Source organism: Anas platyrhynchos, chromosome 2, assembly GCF_047663525.1.
Source record: "Anas platyrhynchos isolate ZD024472 breed Pekin duck chromosome 2, IASCAAS_PekinDuck_T2T, whole genome shotgun sequence".
NCBI classification, from domain to species: Eukaryota; Metazoa; Chordata; class Aves; order Anseriformes; family Anatidae; genus Anas; species Anas platyrhynchos.
In genome coordinates, this window is record NC_092588.1 from 45971465 (window position 1) to 45987479 (window position 16015).

The following is a 16015-nucleotide window of genomic DNA, read 5'->3' on the forward strand; positions in this document are numbered from 1 at the left end:
TGTGTTGTATGACCAATCTGACTGACCTCTTTGAGCTGCATTACTGTCTGTATGCTCACTGCATCCAAAAGCTGTACAGTCAGCAGGGTTGCAGTAACCTGATAATAGCGGCAGGTTCCTGTTTCTCACTCTGTGCCGCTGGATCCACATCTCAGAAGCTTTGCCCATGCTGCTGAAAGCAGGAAGATGAAGTGGTGGCTTCCTGCACGTAAAGATAAGGGCTGTGCTCATGGGCTACATGTTCCTCAGAAATGGAGGTGTAAGCAGAGGGAGTGCCGTGCATATGAGATCCATACTGCGCCCTGTGTCCCCCAGGCTGTGCTAAATCAACAGAAGCAGCGTGTGCTGTCTGAAAACCAGCAACGAGCTGCTTCTGCCTGGGCCTGGCTCAGCTGTGATAAAGGTAAGGCATTATGTTGAGGTGCTGTGAGGTTCTTTTGCACTTAATCCTAATGCAAAGGCAATAAGGGGTCTGCAGGGAGGCTGCCACACTGTCCTCACCTGCACTTCTCCGCCGTAGCTTTGCCAGTCGATGTTTTAAACAGTTTTGGAAGCTTCAATAAAGAAGCTTCTGTTCTTTGCCACTGGTGGAGAAATAAAAATATTTTTACAAGTTAGGGTAGCAGAGTGTTTTACAGCTCGCTGCCTAGCAGAGCAGGTAGGGTTATGTCTGGCAGGGAGAGACCTGCCATAGATTATTTTTACATTCTGTCACCATGTAGCATTGCTGGCTTCTCCTTGCTCCTGAATGTTACTAAGAGGCTTGTTGGCCCTTTTTAGCAGAATGTATTTTGTTGCTTGTTTTTAAAAAGGCTCAAAGGAGACTTTCTCCGCTGGGTTTACTGTTGCCAGATGAATGGAGCATTTTTCAATAAGGTATGTCATCTGCAAATGGCCATAGGTTGGTTACTGAAAGCAATTTTTTTGAGTATATTGGAAAATCTGGCAGAAACGATAAACAAAGCCTCCTGTCTCAGTGTTCAGAGGGCTGTGGCAAATCGGCAGGCTAATTTAACTTCTGGTAGGGATCGCTCTGTGCACGTGTGTTAATGTGGGCACCTGATTTAAATCCAAGTGCTGGGCAGTCGGGGTCTAGGTGTTGGTGGCACTCACCTTATGGTTTCTTTGTGAATTTAGAATCTTAATCGTGTGTATCATGATAATAATCCCAAAAGCTGAGCTTCCAGCAGTGTTATTTAGTCTGAAAAGCTAGATAAAGATGAAGTGATCTTGTAGAATCACCTTTTGCATGCAGGAAAAAATAATCTGTGATATGTATATGATTGAACTCATTTGAGAAAATTTTTGAGCTTTGATGGAACATCAGCGTGTGCTTCTGGGAACACGCTAGAAATCATGTTGCTTTCACTTGATCTGCAGCTTTAGAGCTATTTATTTTGAAGCGGGTCGGGTTTGGGGGCTCTTTTGAAGGTGTGGGGGGGGTGTGATATCTGCTCAAATATTTGTTGGTCTTTTACATCTAACAGCCTGGAGGTCATAGAGGCCTGTTTATAGAGTAGTTGCTCTCGGTTGTGTGGTTTTTTGGGTGAGGGACACCAGTTTGTGAGCAGCTTGCTCGGCGCCCCCCCCATACCCACACACACACACACAAGGGGGGGGCCGGAGTCGGGCGGTTGCCATGGCGGCGGGCGGTCACGTGGCGCGGTGACGCGGGGCGGCGGGGCGGGGTCCGGGCGGGCGGGCGGGCGGCAGGCGGGGGCCGCCAGCACCTTCCGCAGGCAGAGCCGCAGCGCTGGGGCGGGGAGGAGGCGCGGAGCCGCGGGGGAGCGAGCGCCAATGCCCGGACCGACCCAAGCCCTGTCCCCAAATGGCGAGAACAACAACGACATCATCCAGGACAACGGCACCATCATCCCCTTCAGGAAGCACACGGTGCGGGGGGAGCGCTCCTACAGGTAGGGGATGGGGGGGAAAAGGGGGGAGAGAGAGAGAGGACGGGCGGCGGCTGCGGCAGGAGGAGGAGGAAGGAGAAAGGGAGGGGGCGTTGCGGAATGGGGCCGGGCTGCGGGCATCCCCCTCCTTCCCCACGGTGGTGGGGGACGGGGGATGGATGGCCTTGTGCAGGGGAGGGGGGGGGAGTTGGGGGAAAATTGGGAGAAAATGCAAAAAAAAAAATAATAATAAAATAAAGGAAAAAGAAAAAAATGAAAAAATAAAAGGATGGAGGGAAAAGATGGAAAAGGAAAAACGGAAATGGGAAAAAGGAGGAAGGGGGGAATGAAAAGGGAAAGGGGAAAAGAGGAAAAAAAATAAAGTGGAAAAAAGAAAAATGAGAAAAATGAAAAAATGAAAATGAAAAATATATAAATAAAGAAAAAGGAAAAAAAAAGAAAAAAGAAAAATTAAAAAAGTAAAAAAGGAAAAATAAAATGAATAAATATATAAATTAATTAAGGGGGGAAAAAAAAAGCAAAAGGCAGGAAAAAAGCGTCAGCCCCGTCTCATCTCGCCGTGCCCGGCTGTTTAAATGCCGCCCGGCTGACAGCGAGCGGTGCCCCCGCGGAGCAGCGCAGCGCTGCACGCCCCTGGGAGCCTGGCCTGGGAGCAGCAGGAAATGGAAGTGATGCTGCTTCCACATATCTGGCCGGCCGCTGGATCAAAACAAGAGCGGGTGGCTCAGCCCGGGAGAAAATCCCCGGCACCGAGCGGTGCCGTGGGTCGTGCACCCAGGTGGGGTCGTGCAGCGTGCCCAAAAGCACAGCGGGCGTGTGTCGGGCGCTGCCGCAGGATCCCATCCATCCATCCATCCATCCATCCATCTATCCATCCATCCATCCCTCTCCTCGGAGCTGCTCCTACCTCTGTCGGCAAAGCCCCGGCGCACGCGTTCAGCACAAAGGAGCGATGGCACGTTACTGTCGTGGCTTTTTTTTTTTTCCTTTTGTAAGGACCTGCGTCTCCTTGCAGGAAAAATGGAGCCCTCGCTTCCCCGATCTGAATCGCTGCTGAGCGCTGAAAGGCTCCGGTTTGGTGGAAAGCTGCATTTCCACCATGTAGCTAAGCAGAAATATGCAATTGATTTGAGATGAATTAACGTGCTACAGCCACTAAAGATAAATGCATGAATCATAGGTGCTACCGATTGCTATCTTTGCTGCTTTCTTTCAGAAGGGTTCCCTGGAAAACCTCTGAATAGGGTTCTCCATTATCCTTTTGCAACATGTAGTTTTCTGCAGCCATCAATGGGTCAGGTTTCTTGTCCTTCTGTCTGTCTTATATGCTGAGCCATGTCTAGAAAAGGCATTTTGTCAGGCTGCTGTGTTAAGCACATGATGACAGGAATAATTATATCAATTGCCCAATTTTCTAGAAACCGTGGAATTGCTCTGCATCTGAATGAAAGGCTGGTTCTTCTAAGGGAAAGGCTGTTCTTTGAGACTTGTAGGGCTTTGCATCCTTTTGTCCATCTGCAGGAATATAAAGGAATGCAGAGCTGCTAATGCTGATGTTGCATGCTATTTTGGAGAAGTAAATAATTTAATTAAAAGCATTAAGGAAGTAAACCTTTAATGCACAAATCAAAAAAAAAAAAAAAACTCCACAGGGGATTCCTGTTTAGGTTCTCGTTTCCTTGTGGAATCCTACCCTTACCTACAGACTATGAGGCACCCAAATCTGTCCATCCCCCCTTCCTGCAGTGAGAATGTTTACTTAATATGGTACTTAGGGCTACAGGTGAAAAGTGAAGTGTTAATCATAACACAAAGGAAGCCTTCAAGAAAATATGTGAAAACTGTAGTGAAACTTCTCCTTGAAACTGGAAAATAATACTGTTAACTTCCATAAAAAAATCTCTAACAGCAAGGCCCAAACTAGCCTAGCTAAGTTCAAGGTGGAGCAGGAGATCACTAAATATCTTAAATATCTTATATTTAAGATCAGTAGGTTCAGACCCACGTTACTTGGCCACTGTTGTGCTGGGTGCCATGCTGGCTTGGGCGCAGGCACGGGGAGCAGCCTGTACAACTTCACCCCATGACACATCAAGTTGCTATGCCTCTGATTGTCGGGCTGGTTTGTTCCATCTGTATCTAGAAATATGGAATAAATATGTCATTAAGCACAGCCTGGAGCATGACATCAGGTCGGCAGTTGCACGGATCCATGAGTACTTTGCTTGCAATGGGCTTACTTCGGGAGTAACTGGAGAGCATTTGCTCCTCTCTCCTATAATATCAGAAATGCATCCTCATTTTTACTGCTTCTGACCTACTCTAGTCCATAAGTACTTTAAAACAACTTTAGTATTTGTTGATCGTAATAGATAGGTCTGAGGACATCTAAACTGGTAAACCAAAAAGGGAAGCTTTGTTTTCAAATACCTAGCAGGCTACCACCAGAGCCTCGCTATGTCACTCCTGAAGCAGACTTTAAAAGAAGGTAAATTTTATACCATTTTACAGCTTAGGAGGCTGACATGAAAGGAGTTGCTCCGTTATCCACCACGTTGAGGACGCAGTGGGGAATTGAACCTGTACCACATGAGCTCCAGCCATGTGCTCTGTGTGCACAGCCACAAATAGTTTTCACAAGTCTTCCAAAGGACATATTATATCTTGCAGACTGGGACATACAGGCCCAAGGTGTTAAGTTTCTCCTGCAGCCTCACTGAGCTGGTAAATGGAAACCAGGCACTTTGGCATAAAATTGAGTCACAGGGAGATGTTACCTTCTGCAGTAAATAACTGGACCAAATCATCACTTCTCCAGTAAAACTGTTTCTATTCCAGAGGAAGGATTTGCATGTGTCAGTTGTGTGTGTTCCAGATCAGGAGACTAACTTTACAACTTGGTTGGAACCGAGGTGTCATTTTGTTGGCCAAAATAGATTTGGGCTCATTTCTGAGAACAGCATTGCATTTAATTATAGTTTTACTTGTATGCTCAAAGGAGACTGAAACATTTCAACGAGAAACCAAATCAACATCTGGGTGGAGAATTTTTTAAATAATGTGTTTCGTTTTTTTTGCCAGGGACAAGGCATTTTGTATGGTTGATCAGCTCACCGTAGTTTTCAAAGCTAGCTGTACAGACTTGGAATATTTCAGGTTTTTAAGGGCATGCATAGCCTAAAACACTCCCTTTAAAAAGGGACAACCTGTTGTGTCCTCTAACTGCTGTTTTATCTACGTGCTGCTAGAAAATCGGTTTGATCTGGTCCTTCATACACCAGCTATGTTTAGTTTTGTACCCGGAGCTTTCAAGAAAGGCAGGGAGGAGGCTAGTTTACTGGTTATTTTTGCTTAAATTGCTAAGCTAAAAGAAACTAAAACAGAAAAAAAAAAGTTCCTGTCTGTCCCTATGTATGTTTCTGATGGTATCCCTTAAATATTTGGCTTTCCTGAGTGTCATGTCTTCTTGGAAACAGTTTAAGTGGCTGACATGTGACCATGCACGATAATGAAAGTTGGGCGGAAGCGGTGATTTCCTCACCCAGCACTGAACTAAGCCGTGGCGTGCTGCAGCGTGCGTCTGGCTGTCCTTCGGTGCAGGACGAGCCGCTAACTCCTGCTGCAAGGCAAGATTTGTGTCACATCAAAATCTGGTCTGGTCTCCGCCTTCCCAGCTCCTGGTGGATATCGGGAGGCAGGTGGTTGTGGGACTGGTCCGTGCTCCTGTGCCACCTTACTGAGCCTGTTCTGCCCATGGGGCTGCCCCTAAAGCTAGGTCCTCATGCATACAGTAAGCAGATGATTCCTCTGAATTTAAAAAAGACAGTTTGTGTTGATAACATCAGTAGCTTAAGGCCCCATATTTTCTTGCTGGTAATGGTGAAAAAAGTACTGAGTAAATGCAGCATGTCGTCGTCTTGTTTGTCATACCAATGAGCAGGACTATCTTCATCCTCTGCAAAAGTAAATGCTACTAAAGCAAATGCTAGTAAATACATTAGTAAATTCACACATTACTGTTACAGGTGTTTGTTCTTGGACTATCTGCTGCTATTGCAGGTCATGAGAGCTTTACCTTAGATTGCAGTGGAAGCAGGAGAAAGGCAATCGTAAATGCCTGTAAGAAGTCACACCCTGTGAATTTGGCCTGAGCTTTTCTAAAAGTGGTGTTTGTGATAACCCCTTGTCCTTGGAGCACCTGGAAAGCAGCAGGATGGTTGCTAGCTGCCTGGGAGAAGACCACCCTGGTGATGTGCAGCCAGGGTAAGGGGGACCATGCAGAAAGCGCTCTGGTTACCCGCCAGCTGAGGTACCTCCTGGTTTCTCTTCTTTCACTTTCATAAAGCTGGCTTCCTGTCCCTGCTGCAGCTGCTCTTCTTTAATCTTGTTTTGTGATTAGGGAGGGCTCTGTCCAGGCAGAACAGTTTTGGTGAGTGCCTGCAGCTGGACAGGTCCAGCCCTCAGAAAGCACAGGGTGAAACTGCCTCAGGGTAGATGGGGTTCACCTGTGAGTGTGTGGAGATGTAGGACAGGCTACGAGGATGGCTCTGCTCAGTACTGCATCCATCAGTGATTTGAAGCCTAAATGTTTTGTGCCTGCATTATTGGGCTACCTCTTTTAACCTGGATTTAGGCTTTCCTTAAAGGGAATATTTTCATGGAATCTGGTGGATGAGGTTATTGTCTGTTAAAATAGGGGCTGAGAGGCAGCTTTATGCAGGGGGTGGGGAAGGAAAGCAACCAGCCAGCACTTCACAGACAGCCCGGTCTGTGGCAGGAAATGAGACTAGCTTTCAGGCAGTGCCATCTTCTCGGCTTGTGCCCAGGCCCTCTCACCAAAGGAGGTCTGAGAGCAGCTGAGCTGCACCCAGGCGCTGTGGGTTTGAGACATCCTGGAGGTAGGAGGCTGGCCTCTGGTTTTGTTGCATGTGGGGGATGTTGTTTGTGTGCTTGAGTTTTTTTTGAAACTACCTTTTTGAGTTGCATAGCAACAGCAATGTGCTTCTAGCATGCTAATGAAAACAGGAGCGAATTTAAGATAGGAGAGAACCGAGCTTGATGCTGTCATTTTCGGAAGCAGACATTTTGGCTTCTGCCTGGTTGCCTCCGTCGAGCCTCGTGGGGAAACAGGCACTAAAAATGCTGCCTTGTGAAGGAAAGGTGATTTGGAAGCAGGGCTATGGACCAGGAGAACCTGATTAAACCTATTTCTTTGAGTTTCTTTTTTGCTATGTGAATGAATCCTGCAAGGGAGATGCAACCACCCCACTGCAGGCTGGGCTACAGGAGTGGTCTCCTGTGTGGGATACCTGGAGTAACCACCTGAGATAGAAAGACTCATTTTGGGAGACATTGAGAAGAAAAAAGCAAGTGCAGTAGGCCTACGTTTCAAGCCCTGGCACTTGAATGAGCGACTTTTTAAAAATATCTTCAGAGGTTTCAGTTCTGGGGCTTGGGGGTGGGGGAAGGTCAGTCAGATTGGCAGAATTTTCTCCTTCCTCATTCCCAAGATAATTATAGCAAAGGCTGGGTAAGGAAGAAGATCAAGCCAAGTGCCAGCTTTTCATTTGGAGATGCAACTTTCAGCCTTTGTTTGATAATTGAAAACGAGTGGCCTCACCACATCTGCTCTCAATCACGCAAACCACTGCACGGGATGGCACGAAGGCTTGGAGTAGCGGCGGTGACAGCAGTCAGTCACGCCGTGCTGGGACAGCGTGTGAGAGCTTTTGGGTCCTGCCTCCTTGCTGAATCCTAGCTTCTGGTTAGCGGTGCTGCTCGCTTGCTTCCAGTATCGGTACCACAGAAAGTAAATGGAAAACATCCGTGTGTTTCTTCCAGGGATGGTGTTCGTGTCACGCTGAATAGCTGCTCAAGTCTTGCCATGCTCGCATCCCCGCTGCCTGACTCACCAATAAAGCATCCCCATCATATTGTTTCCTTATAATTAGGTGGGAGGGGAAGGGGAATATCAGCTATGAAAGTTACTGGAAGTGCTTTTAACTCTTCAGGTTTTTTAAAGCAAAGGTGTTCTTATTTTTATCACAATTCTGTTGTCTTCATACCTAATGCATGTAAATCAAAATGAAAATCTGCCTGTCTTTTTTGGACAAAAATTTCTCTAAATTTCTGTTGGTACACTGAGTTATTAAATATTTGGTAGAGAAGGCTCTGTACTGAACGCACTCCTGTTAAATGGCTTGGCTTATCTGTGTTGAAATGATTTCTTGTTTTGCATAGAGCTCTACGCTTATTGAATATGCTTTTGTATTAAATCCAGTGTGTTTTCTGTGCTATCCAAACAGGAAATGTAAACATTAAACAGTAAGTAGAGACTTAAGGATGTAGCTTCCGTAGGAAATCCTACAACGGTGCCAATTGCTCTGCATGGAGAGGAATATGCCATGCAGATCTTGGTCTTGATGTTCTGGCCTTGCATAGGGCTGCCTTGTGTCACTTGTGTTGACCGAGGTATGGAGGGGACTGAAATTTGGGTGAGGTGATGGAAGATGGAGCATGTGGGTAGAGGCCAGCAACACTGGAGTGAGCTCCTGTGAATCAAAACCGAAACCTAAGAGTGGTCTGAAGCAATATTTAAACAAGCTACGCAAACCAAGGAATTCTCAGTGTGGGATTTGTTTGGGATTTCTTGTGTGTGAAATGGACCCTTATTCTCCAGCATGGCAGATGACAAAGGAATGGCTTATTTTGCTGTAGTCATATGTGAAGTTGATGGTGTGTGTTCCTGGTTTTCCACGTGGTTGTGTGTATTGTTTCAGAGGTTTAGTTTTCGATATGTTTCTTGCTACCATGAGGTAGCCAGAGAGATCTGGAGACTTCAGTTTTATCTTTTAGGGATAACTTAGGTGAATATTTTCTCTACAACAGGGTTCCTTGGTACTGCACAAATTTTCTACCCAAACAGCTGCAATTATTCAGAGATGCACTTGAATGCAAATTCTTGCTTGTCACTCTGGAATGCGGTGTTGATTCTCGGAAGGGCTCGCTGGCAATATGTGTTAAACAATTTGGGGGGGGGGGGGGTGAAAATTCATTTTAGGCAAATTTTACATGGTTGTTATGCTTCACTTCTTAAGGTTAATCTCTGTAGAGCTGGTCCAGTAATAGCATGAACAGGAAGCACTGAAATACTTGAAGTAGAATATGCATTTGCTTTACTTATGGGTTCAGTGTTTTGCAAATCATAGCTTATGGAAATAACTAGAGAATCTGGGAGTAATTGTATGGAAGTGGGGTACATAACGCAGTGATATGGAAGTCCCTTGGGAGCTTACATATACAGAAAGACTGTCGCGTGCGAGAGTGCTGAGAACATGGAGGCAGTGAAATGGTAATTGGTTGAATAAAGGAGATAAATTTTACTAAAAGGACAGCATTCACATGTAAATAGCTGCCCTGTTGAAAACCTGTTTATGCAGAATGGGGTTAATTATATATTGCTGAATTACTGTTTGGGGTCTTTATCACTCCTTGCCCGCATAAATATTTCAAAGTTATACAAGATACAGATCTGGAGATGCACAGGAAGAGAATGGAAGGCATGGACAGTCAGCAGCTGCAACAGTGGATTTCTTAAGATAGCAGGAGATGAGCTTTCATAGTGTGGATAGTCTTAACACTGGAAGAGGGTGCCCAGAGAGGCTGTGGGGTGCCTGTCCTTGGAGAGGCTCAGCACTTGGCTACATTGAGCCATCGTCAACCTTCTCTCGTTGTCTCTGCTGCGACCAGGAGGTTGGAGTGGATGATCTCTGTAGCTCCCTGCCTGCCTAAATCACTTCATGATCCTATTCTGTAATTCTCAAAGGCATAAACAGCCCTTGAGTTCACAATGCAGCACACAAAAGGAAGTGATGAAATCAGGGGCTCTGACAGTGGAAAAAATCATATGGCAACAAATTCAGTGCTGTCACCAAGGTGAAACCATCCTATGACCAGAAGTTTCAAATGGGAAAGAAAAATGTATGCATGCAGTCTCAGTTCAACTGCTTTTTAGCTTAAATCTTGCCAAAGCTGTATTTCTGCTGTTGCTGCAGTGCATTAATTATTTTATGCTGCCTTCTGTAAGTCACTGGGAGCTACTTCTGCAATTTAGTACCCAGGGATGACCACAAGTTCATTGACACAGTGGAGCAGAAGGATAGTTCTGCTGTGTCATAAAACTAATTATGCACATTTCAATTAAGGATGATGTTTTGAAGTTAAAAGCTGATAAATTGCTCCTTCTGTTTTTAATGACTTGTATATTTTTTCATGCAGAAAATACTAACATTATTGATAAGTTCAATCTGTGGGGAACATTTGGCTGTAGGGGCAGTTCCCGAGCTGTGTCAGATGTGTGCCGAGTTTGACTTAAGTTTACAGGGAGGGGTGCAGAAATGTCCTGTCCCATGACCTACGCCAACACAGAGGGCTGAAGAATCTAAATATTCACATTGCAGCACAGGTTATTAACTTAACTGCAGTTACGTGTAGTTGAAGGTAATTCAAGCAATAAAGGCTTTTTGTCTTGTTTACTGTGGGAGTTGAACTTGCTCATGTCACCGTTTGCCAGCTGGAAGCAATATACTTTAGGAGTTGACCTCAAGATATTCCATGAACGGAGGCTAAATCCTATTAAACAGGACATCTATGCTTCTCTTAGCTTAAGGTACAAGGCTTTGCCGGGGCTCACAGATAAAGACTGCTGTAACTGCCAGTAATTCTGGTCTTACCATTCCAGCTGCACCAAAGCAGCAAGCACCATCTAAAGAAGACTGGGGAAAACAAAACTTTGGGAATTTCCCACTTCAGATCAGCAGGAGATTTTTAAGATTGAAAACCAGAAGAAAACACTGTCTTTACAGACCTTCAAAGAACAGCATGGCTGAAAAAATGTGTTTGGGGGTAGCTTTACTTTGTACTGGAAATTTCAGCACTTGCATGGGTAGTGCAACAAAGGTAAAATAAGTTTGTGGTTACTGGCACACAGCAAGAATAATACATTAAAATTACATAAATCACAGATGGTTGAGCTAACGTGTTCATAAAGGGCAATTTACTCCACGAGGGATTAGCGAATTCTAGTTCCAGTTGCTCTAAAATTAATTTAGCAGTGAAGCAATTGCAGCTAGAAGTTCAGTCCTATCTTAGGTAGTGCTTAGTAGGATTAATTCTTAAGTACAAGTCATTTGCTAGTAATATTTCTAGTACCAGAGTAATTTCAGAGCATCTCCTTGGCTGCTATAGTATGAAGTCATGAAAACAAGGGAAGAGGTCAAATGAAGTTGGTGTCCAAAACAAAAATTAAGTGCTGTGGCTGAAATGCTAACACTGGAAATCTCTCTAATATTAATAATGCTCTGTGGGGAGTTTGTGTGAGACAAAGATGGGGGTCTTTATTTGGGCCTAATTCAACAGACTCAGATGTCAAAACTCAGATTTTTGTTGTTTTTTCTTGATTTCTGGACATGACTCAGTAAAAAGCAGTGCTCAGTGGTCTGCAGCATGGTGCTGGCAGGGGACTCTGGCATGGGTTAGGTTGTGGCTCTATGCTGCAGGGCTTGATCCCAGAAGCCTGCCTGTGGGGTGCCCTGCACAGGCAGCAGAAATCCTGCTGCTTGTCCCCTGAGCCCCAAATGGCAGTGACCACCCTGGGCGACCACGCCAGGGCTTCGTGTTTTATGTTACAAAAATACAGAGCCGCGTTTTAGAGAGTGATGCATGGGCGAAAGCAGCCAGCATGGCTGCGTGTTGCTTCATCTGTTGTCACATGCTTGTTTACAACCGCGGGGCGAAGGTAGCTTAAAATAAACGTTGTCCCGTAGCCCAGCTCGGTGTCGTCACCTTTCTGCCACGGTCTCTCCGGCAGGAGCTGGAGCTGGCCGCCTGCCTGGCTCTGTCCCGTGGGCTCTGCCCTGGCACCGTTCCCCGTGTGCCCTGGGATGCTTGCACGGGCAGCAGCTGTGTCGCTGCTCCTTCCCCAGGTGCAATGCTGTGCACCTTCAGGGTGCCTGCTCGGGAGGCTCTGTGCAAAGGGTTCCTGTGTGTAATGTGCGTGTGTCAGGGTTAGAAGAAATGGGGCGTAAAAACGGTGTGCATCTGCATTTGGTTTTTGTGCAGGAGAGAAAAGCTGATGTGTGGCAAGGTCCTCATCCTCTGCACGGTGTTGCGGGGGGGGGAGCAGAGAAGGCACATCGTAGTCCATCTCCTGAGCCACCACAGCACCCATCCCATGAGACATCACCCGGTGCTTCCCGCGCCAGCAAGCTGTGTTAAGCCTCCTAGCAAGCTGCAGCTGCCTGCTAGCATCGAGCCACTGCATTCCCCCTGTTTAATCCCATCTCCCCTCTTCCCAGCCCCATGCTGCTGTGTCACAGCCATGCACCGGGCCCTGGGGGCTGCTGTCCCCCCACAAGGAGGGCTGCGGGGTGTTACAAAACCCCACAGCACATCGGCGTGTTGCTCCAGCCCTTTGCCTCCCAATGTATCCGCATCGGGGGGGCAGCAAAGCTCCGGATAGGTCAACGCTAAATTAATTTGGTGACTTCATCTCACTAGCTAGCTGGATCCCGTCCCTGCTGAAGCTCCCAGGCCTGCCCACGCTGTTTTCGGGACTTGCAAGGCGGAAACATCACGAGGCAGCAGCGGGTGCTGCAGCGGGGCTGCTGCTACCGGGCTTCTCCAAAATTATGCCTCAGGTGCCTGGCAAGCTGGGTGCCTGTGAGATGTTTCCAGGAGTATTGTTTTTCCTTAAACGGGGTTTGTGATGATTCCTGTCCCTTCCTTGTAGGGGCATGTGTTTCACTGGTGTGACTGCTCGGGCTGTCCCCATTGTGCCCCGCAGCTCAGGTGCTGTGTGCAGGTGGGCAGTGGGTTTAAGGACAAGCTCTCCTCAGCTGCTGTCTCTGTTTTCCAGTAAATCTGTATTTGCTCAAGCATTGGGGCCTACCATCTGAAGCTCTAACTACCCACCCACCATCCAGTGGGAGCAGAAAGGTGGAAGGTTCATCTGTTATGCCTTCAGAGGCATCTGCAAATCCTTTCTCCTCCATAGTGAGCACTGCTGCTACCTTTATGCCATGTGTAACCTCTTAGAAATCCTTCAGCTATATTGTGATCGGCAGTGTATGCTTAGTAATCTGTTAATTTCAGTAGGAGAAAAATAATACAAGGAGAATTAAAACTCCCACGTTTGTCTTGGTGAATTGAGACTTTGTTTCAGAGAAGATAAAATGTTTGCTTCTTCATCAGCTTTTCCAAGGTTTTCTAGTAACAAAATTATCGTATATCTGCTGCTCTATACTATAATGTAGGTGCTTCTAATTGGCTTGGGCTTATTATAGAACACAAGTCTGAGAATAATTCTCCGAATCAATTTTCCTTCCCCACAATCCCAATGCCTATTGTGAAAGGCAGACTAGCCTACCAGTGCCTATTGTGAAAATTGTACAGGTTGAATGTCTGCCTTCAGGGCAGCAGAGGAGCAATTCAAGCTTAAGATCTTTGAGTTGAAAGCCTTGCGGGGGAGGGTAATAACTGTAAGAAACAGCAGTCTTTTTTTTTAACATCACCGCCTTGCCACGCTTATGTTCCTCCCATTCAGCCCACTTCAAAGGTTTTCGTGGCTCGTCATTAATAAGATGTTACCTTAATTTGTAGTAGCGTGATTTCATACTGGAATTTGTGCATCCTCTTGTCCCTATGATAATGAGTGCCTGCTCAGGTGCAGTGTTGAGCTTTGCTCATAACCAGGGGAGCCACCTTTACGGGAGGGCGAGTCACTTCTATACAGTGTGAGCTGCTGCTCTCTGCCTTTCCTTTGGCAAGACAGTGTTTATTCTGGTTAGGGTTCATTTACACATCGAGATTGATAGGGAGCCTACCAGGATGTGCAAATACTTCCAGCCAAAGTTGAGAGATTTTGTAATTAATTGTTAATATTGTGCTGTACTTCTGGATGCAAAGGCAAATCCTGAGGGGGGCGAGGAAAAAGCTATAGTATTTAGAGACACAACATTATGCATTGCACTGCCATACAGCTCCAGTGGCAGCAGGAGGAGTGAAGGAATGAAGGTAGTCTGAGGGAGGGGGGGAAAAAAACATTGTTTATGCTATGAAAATATGACTTGCAGATCAAAAACAATAATAAAAATATTTCAAGTGGGTCTGTGAATGTAGCTTGTCTTCCTCAGGTGCCCTGAAATATTCCAAGCACTGAAGTTATTTTCTTCAAAGTCATAACTGCTTTTTTTTTTTTTTTTGACTATCCTACTTTCCTAACTGTTTAGTAAATAAACTTAAAGCTATTTTGCAAAAAGTAAGCAGTAGGCAGTGTACTGCATTGCCAGTTATTGGGCCATCTCGGAGGTTTTGGCTCAAATCGTGTATATTGTTTGAATACTTCTGATTGTGTTTTTCAGATTTGGGGCAACTGAATGTCTGGAAAAGAACCAATGTTTTTCTGCTTCCCAGATAATACGGGTTTGGGTTTTCTTTTTACATTTTCTAAAGCCATATGTACCACAAAACACAACTACTGGTCTTAAGAGTTTTTCAGATTTGGGTCTAAACCAGTTCTTGAGACTCATCACAACATTTATGTAGGTCAGAAGATCCCAGCATTTGCGGACAGCCTCTAACTTAAAAGAACAAAACTTTAAAAATAATAGTAATAATGGTGCACTAATGCAGTCAGAGTAAGTCTCTTTATACTCTAACCTCACTTGCACTTAACCAGGGGACTGCAATGGGAACAATGCAAAATATGCTCTGTTTACTGTGTCAAATGGTAATACTGCAGGGTTCAAGGAGTTCAAACGTGCGTGGATTGCTTCAGTCTTGTCTAGACTCTGTACCATGCGTCACAAATCATTTCAGGTCTTCAAATATGATCCATGTTGTGAAGCTAACATCACATTCAGAAGTAAATGAAATCCATGGATTATAAAATACATTTAGCATGTCAGGTCTATCTAGTAACATGGGAACAGAGCACAAGGGATTTGACGTTCAGTATTTTGCAGGCTGTGAATTTCCCCCGATCTTACACCTAGAGGATTATTTTCCGCTTCTTCCGTGGCAGTACTTCATTGTGATTAATCTTTCACTGTTTGAGTTTCTGACTAGACAGAGCCTTTGTATTGATCCAGCAGCTCAGTTACTGCTCTGATTTGAGGGAGCTGGTCATGGCCATTGAATTTGCTGCAGGAGTACAGCATAAGTCAAAAGGGAGAGTAAGAATTGGTAAAATGGTGTTGGTAAAATTGCACTGTGCCTTTTGTGTTATTTCTCTGTCCTCGAGACTCCTTACAGTAAAGACAACCTTGAGCATAATTGCCCGCTGATGATTACAGCCAAGGCTGTAGGCAGTGAATATTAAAGGTGTGTACAAGGCCCAGCTGCAAATCAGCTGCCATTTCAGGATTATATTGTATTAAAGGATGTTTCCCTTCTGCAGGGATGTGGCTACTGAGGCTCGCAGGCTTCTTCCTTCAGGGATCCTCGTTTTGCAGCAGCTTTCACCTCACCTTTCCTAGAGAAGCTTGGGCAGTCTCTTTTATCTGTCTCATCCTCGCCTTTCTGTTGCATCTTCTGCTTCAGCAGGTTTTGTTGGGAGAGCTTTTGTTCTGCTCGGCATTATCTATCCATCCCCGTGCTATCAGGTACCAGCTTCCAGAGGGCTCCTCTTTGAGCTGTCACACTGGTTTGCTATTGTCTTCAAAAACCTCTCATCGTACCTTGCCTAACCACACACAACAGGAAAGCCAGGTGGGCTCGGAGGTGATCGGTATTTACTCTGGAGATAGGGTCCCTGCTGCAGTCCTTCCAGTCTTGCCATTCTTACTGGTTTGGCATAAGACAGCTCCTGCTGTCAACAACTGATAGTTCCTCGCCTCTGACAAGCCAAGTAAATGTGCCTTTTGCAAAGCTGTCGGTAAGCACAGCTGGGTAACACCTTGTAACAGCTGCAGTTATCTGTAGCTGGACGCCGCATGCTGCACGTAATGCCTTAAAAAATGAACCTTCCTTAGGGTGTAAGGGGTGCTGTTGCACCAGCTGAGCCTGTGCCCTTCTGATTCAGGATCTACTTAAGCATATACACG

The 16015-nt window shown here is 45.7% G+C and overlaps 1 protein-coding gene across 9 annotated transcripts in view; it reads left to right on the top strand.

Moving 5' to 3' along the window:
• MAPRE2 (microtubule associated protein RP/EB family member 2) overlaps positions 1-16015 on the top strand; it is a 97772-nt gene that overhangs the window by 38775 nt on the left and 42982 nt on the right. The window contains exon 1 of one of the 9 annotated variants that reach the window (XM_027452117.3): positions 1687-1916. The exons of 6 other annotated variants lie outside the window; for them this stretch is intronic. In XM_027452117.3, the coding sequence (XP_027307918.1) occupies positions 1798-1916 (119 nt within the window). In that variant the 5' untranslated portion in view covers positions 1687-1797. Of the gene's footprint in view, positions 1-1686; positions 1917-6641; positions 6812-16015 lie in introns of those variants that run through there. 2 more of the 9 variants (XM_027452118.3, XM_021274932.4) reach the window with 2 other exon arrangements.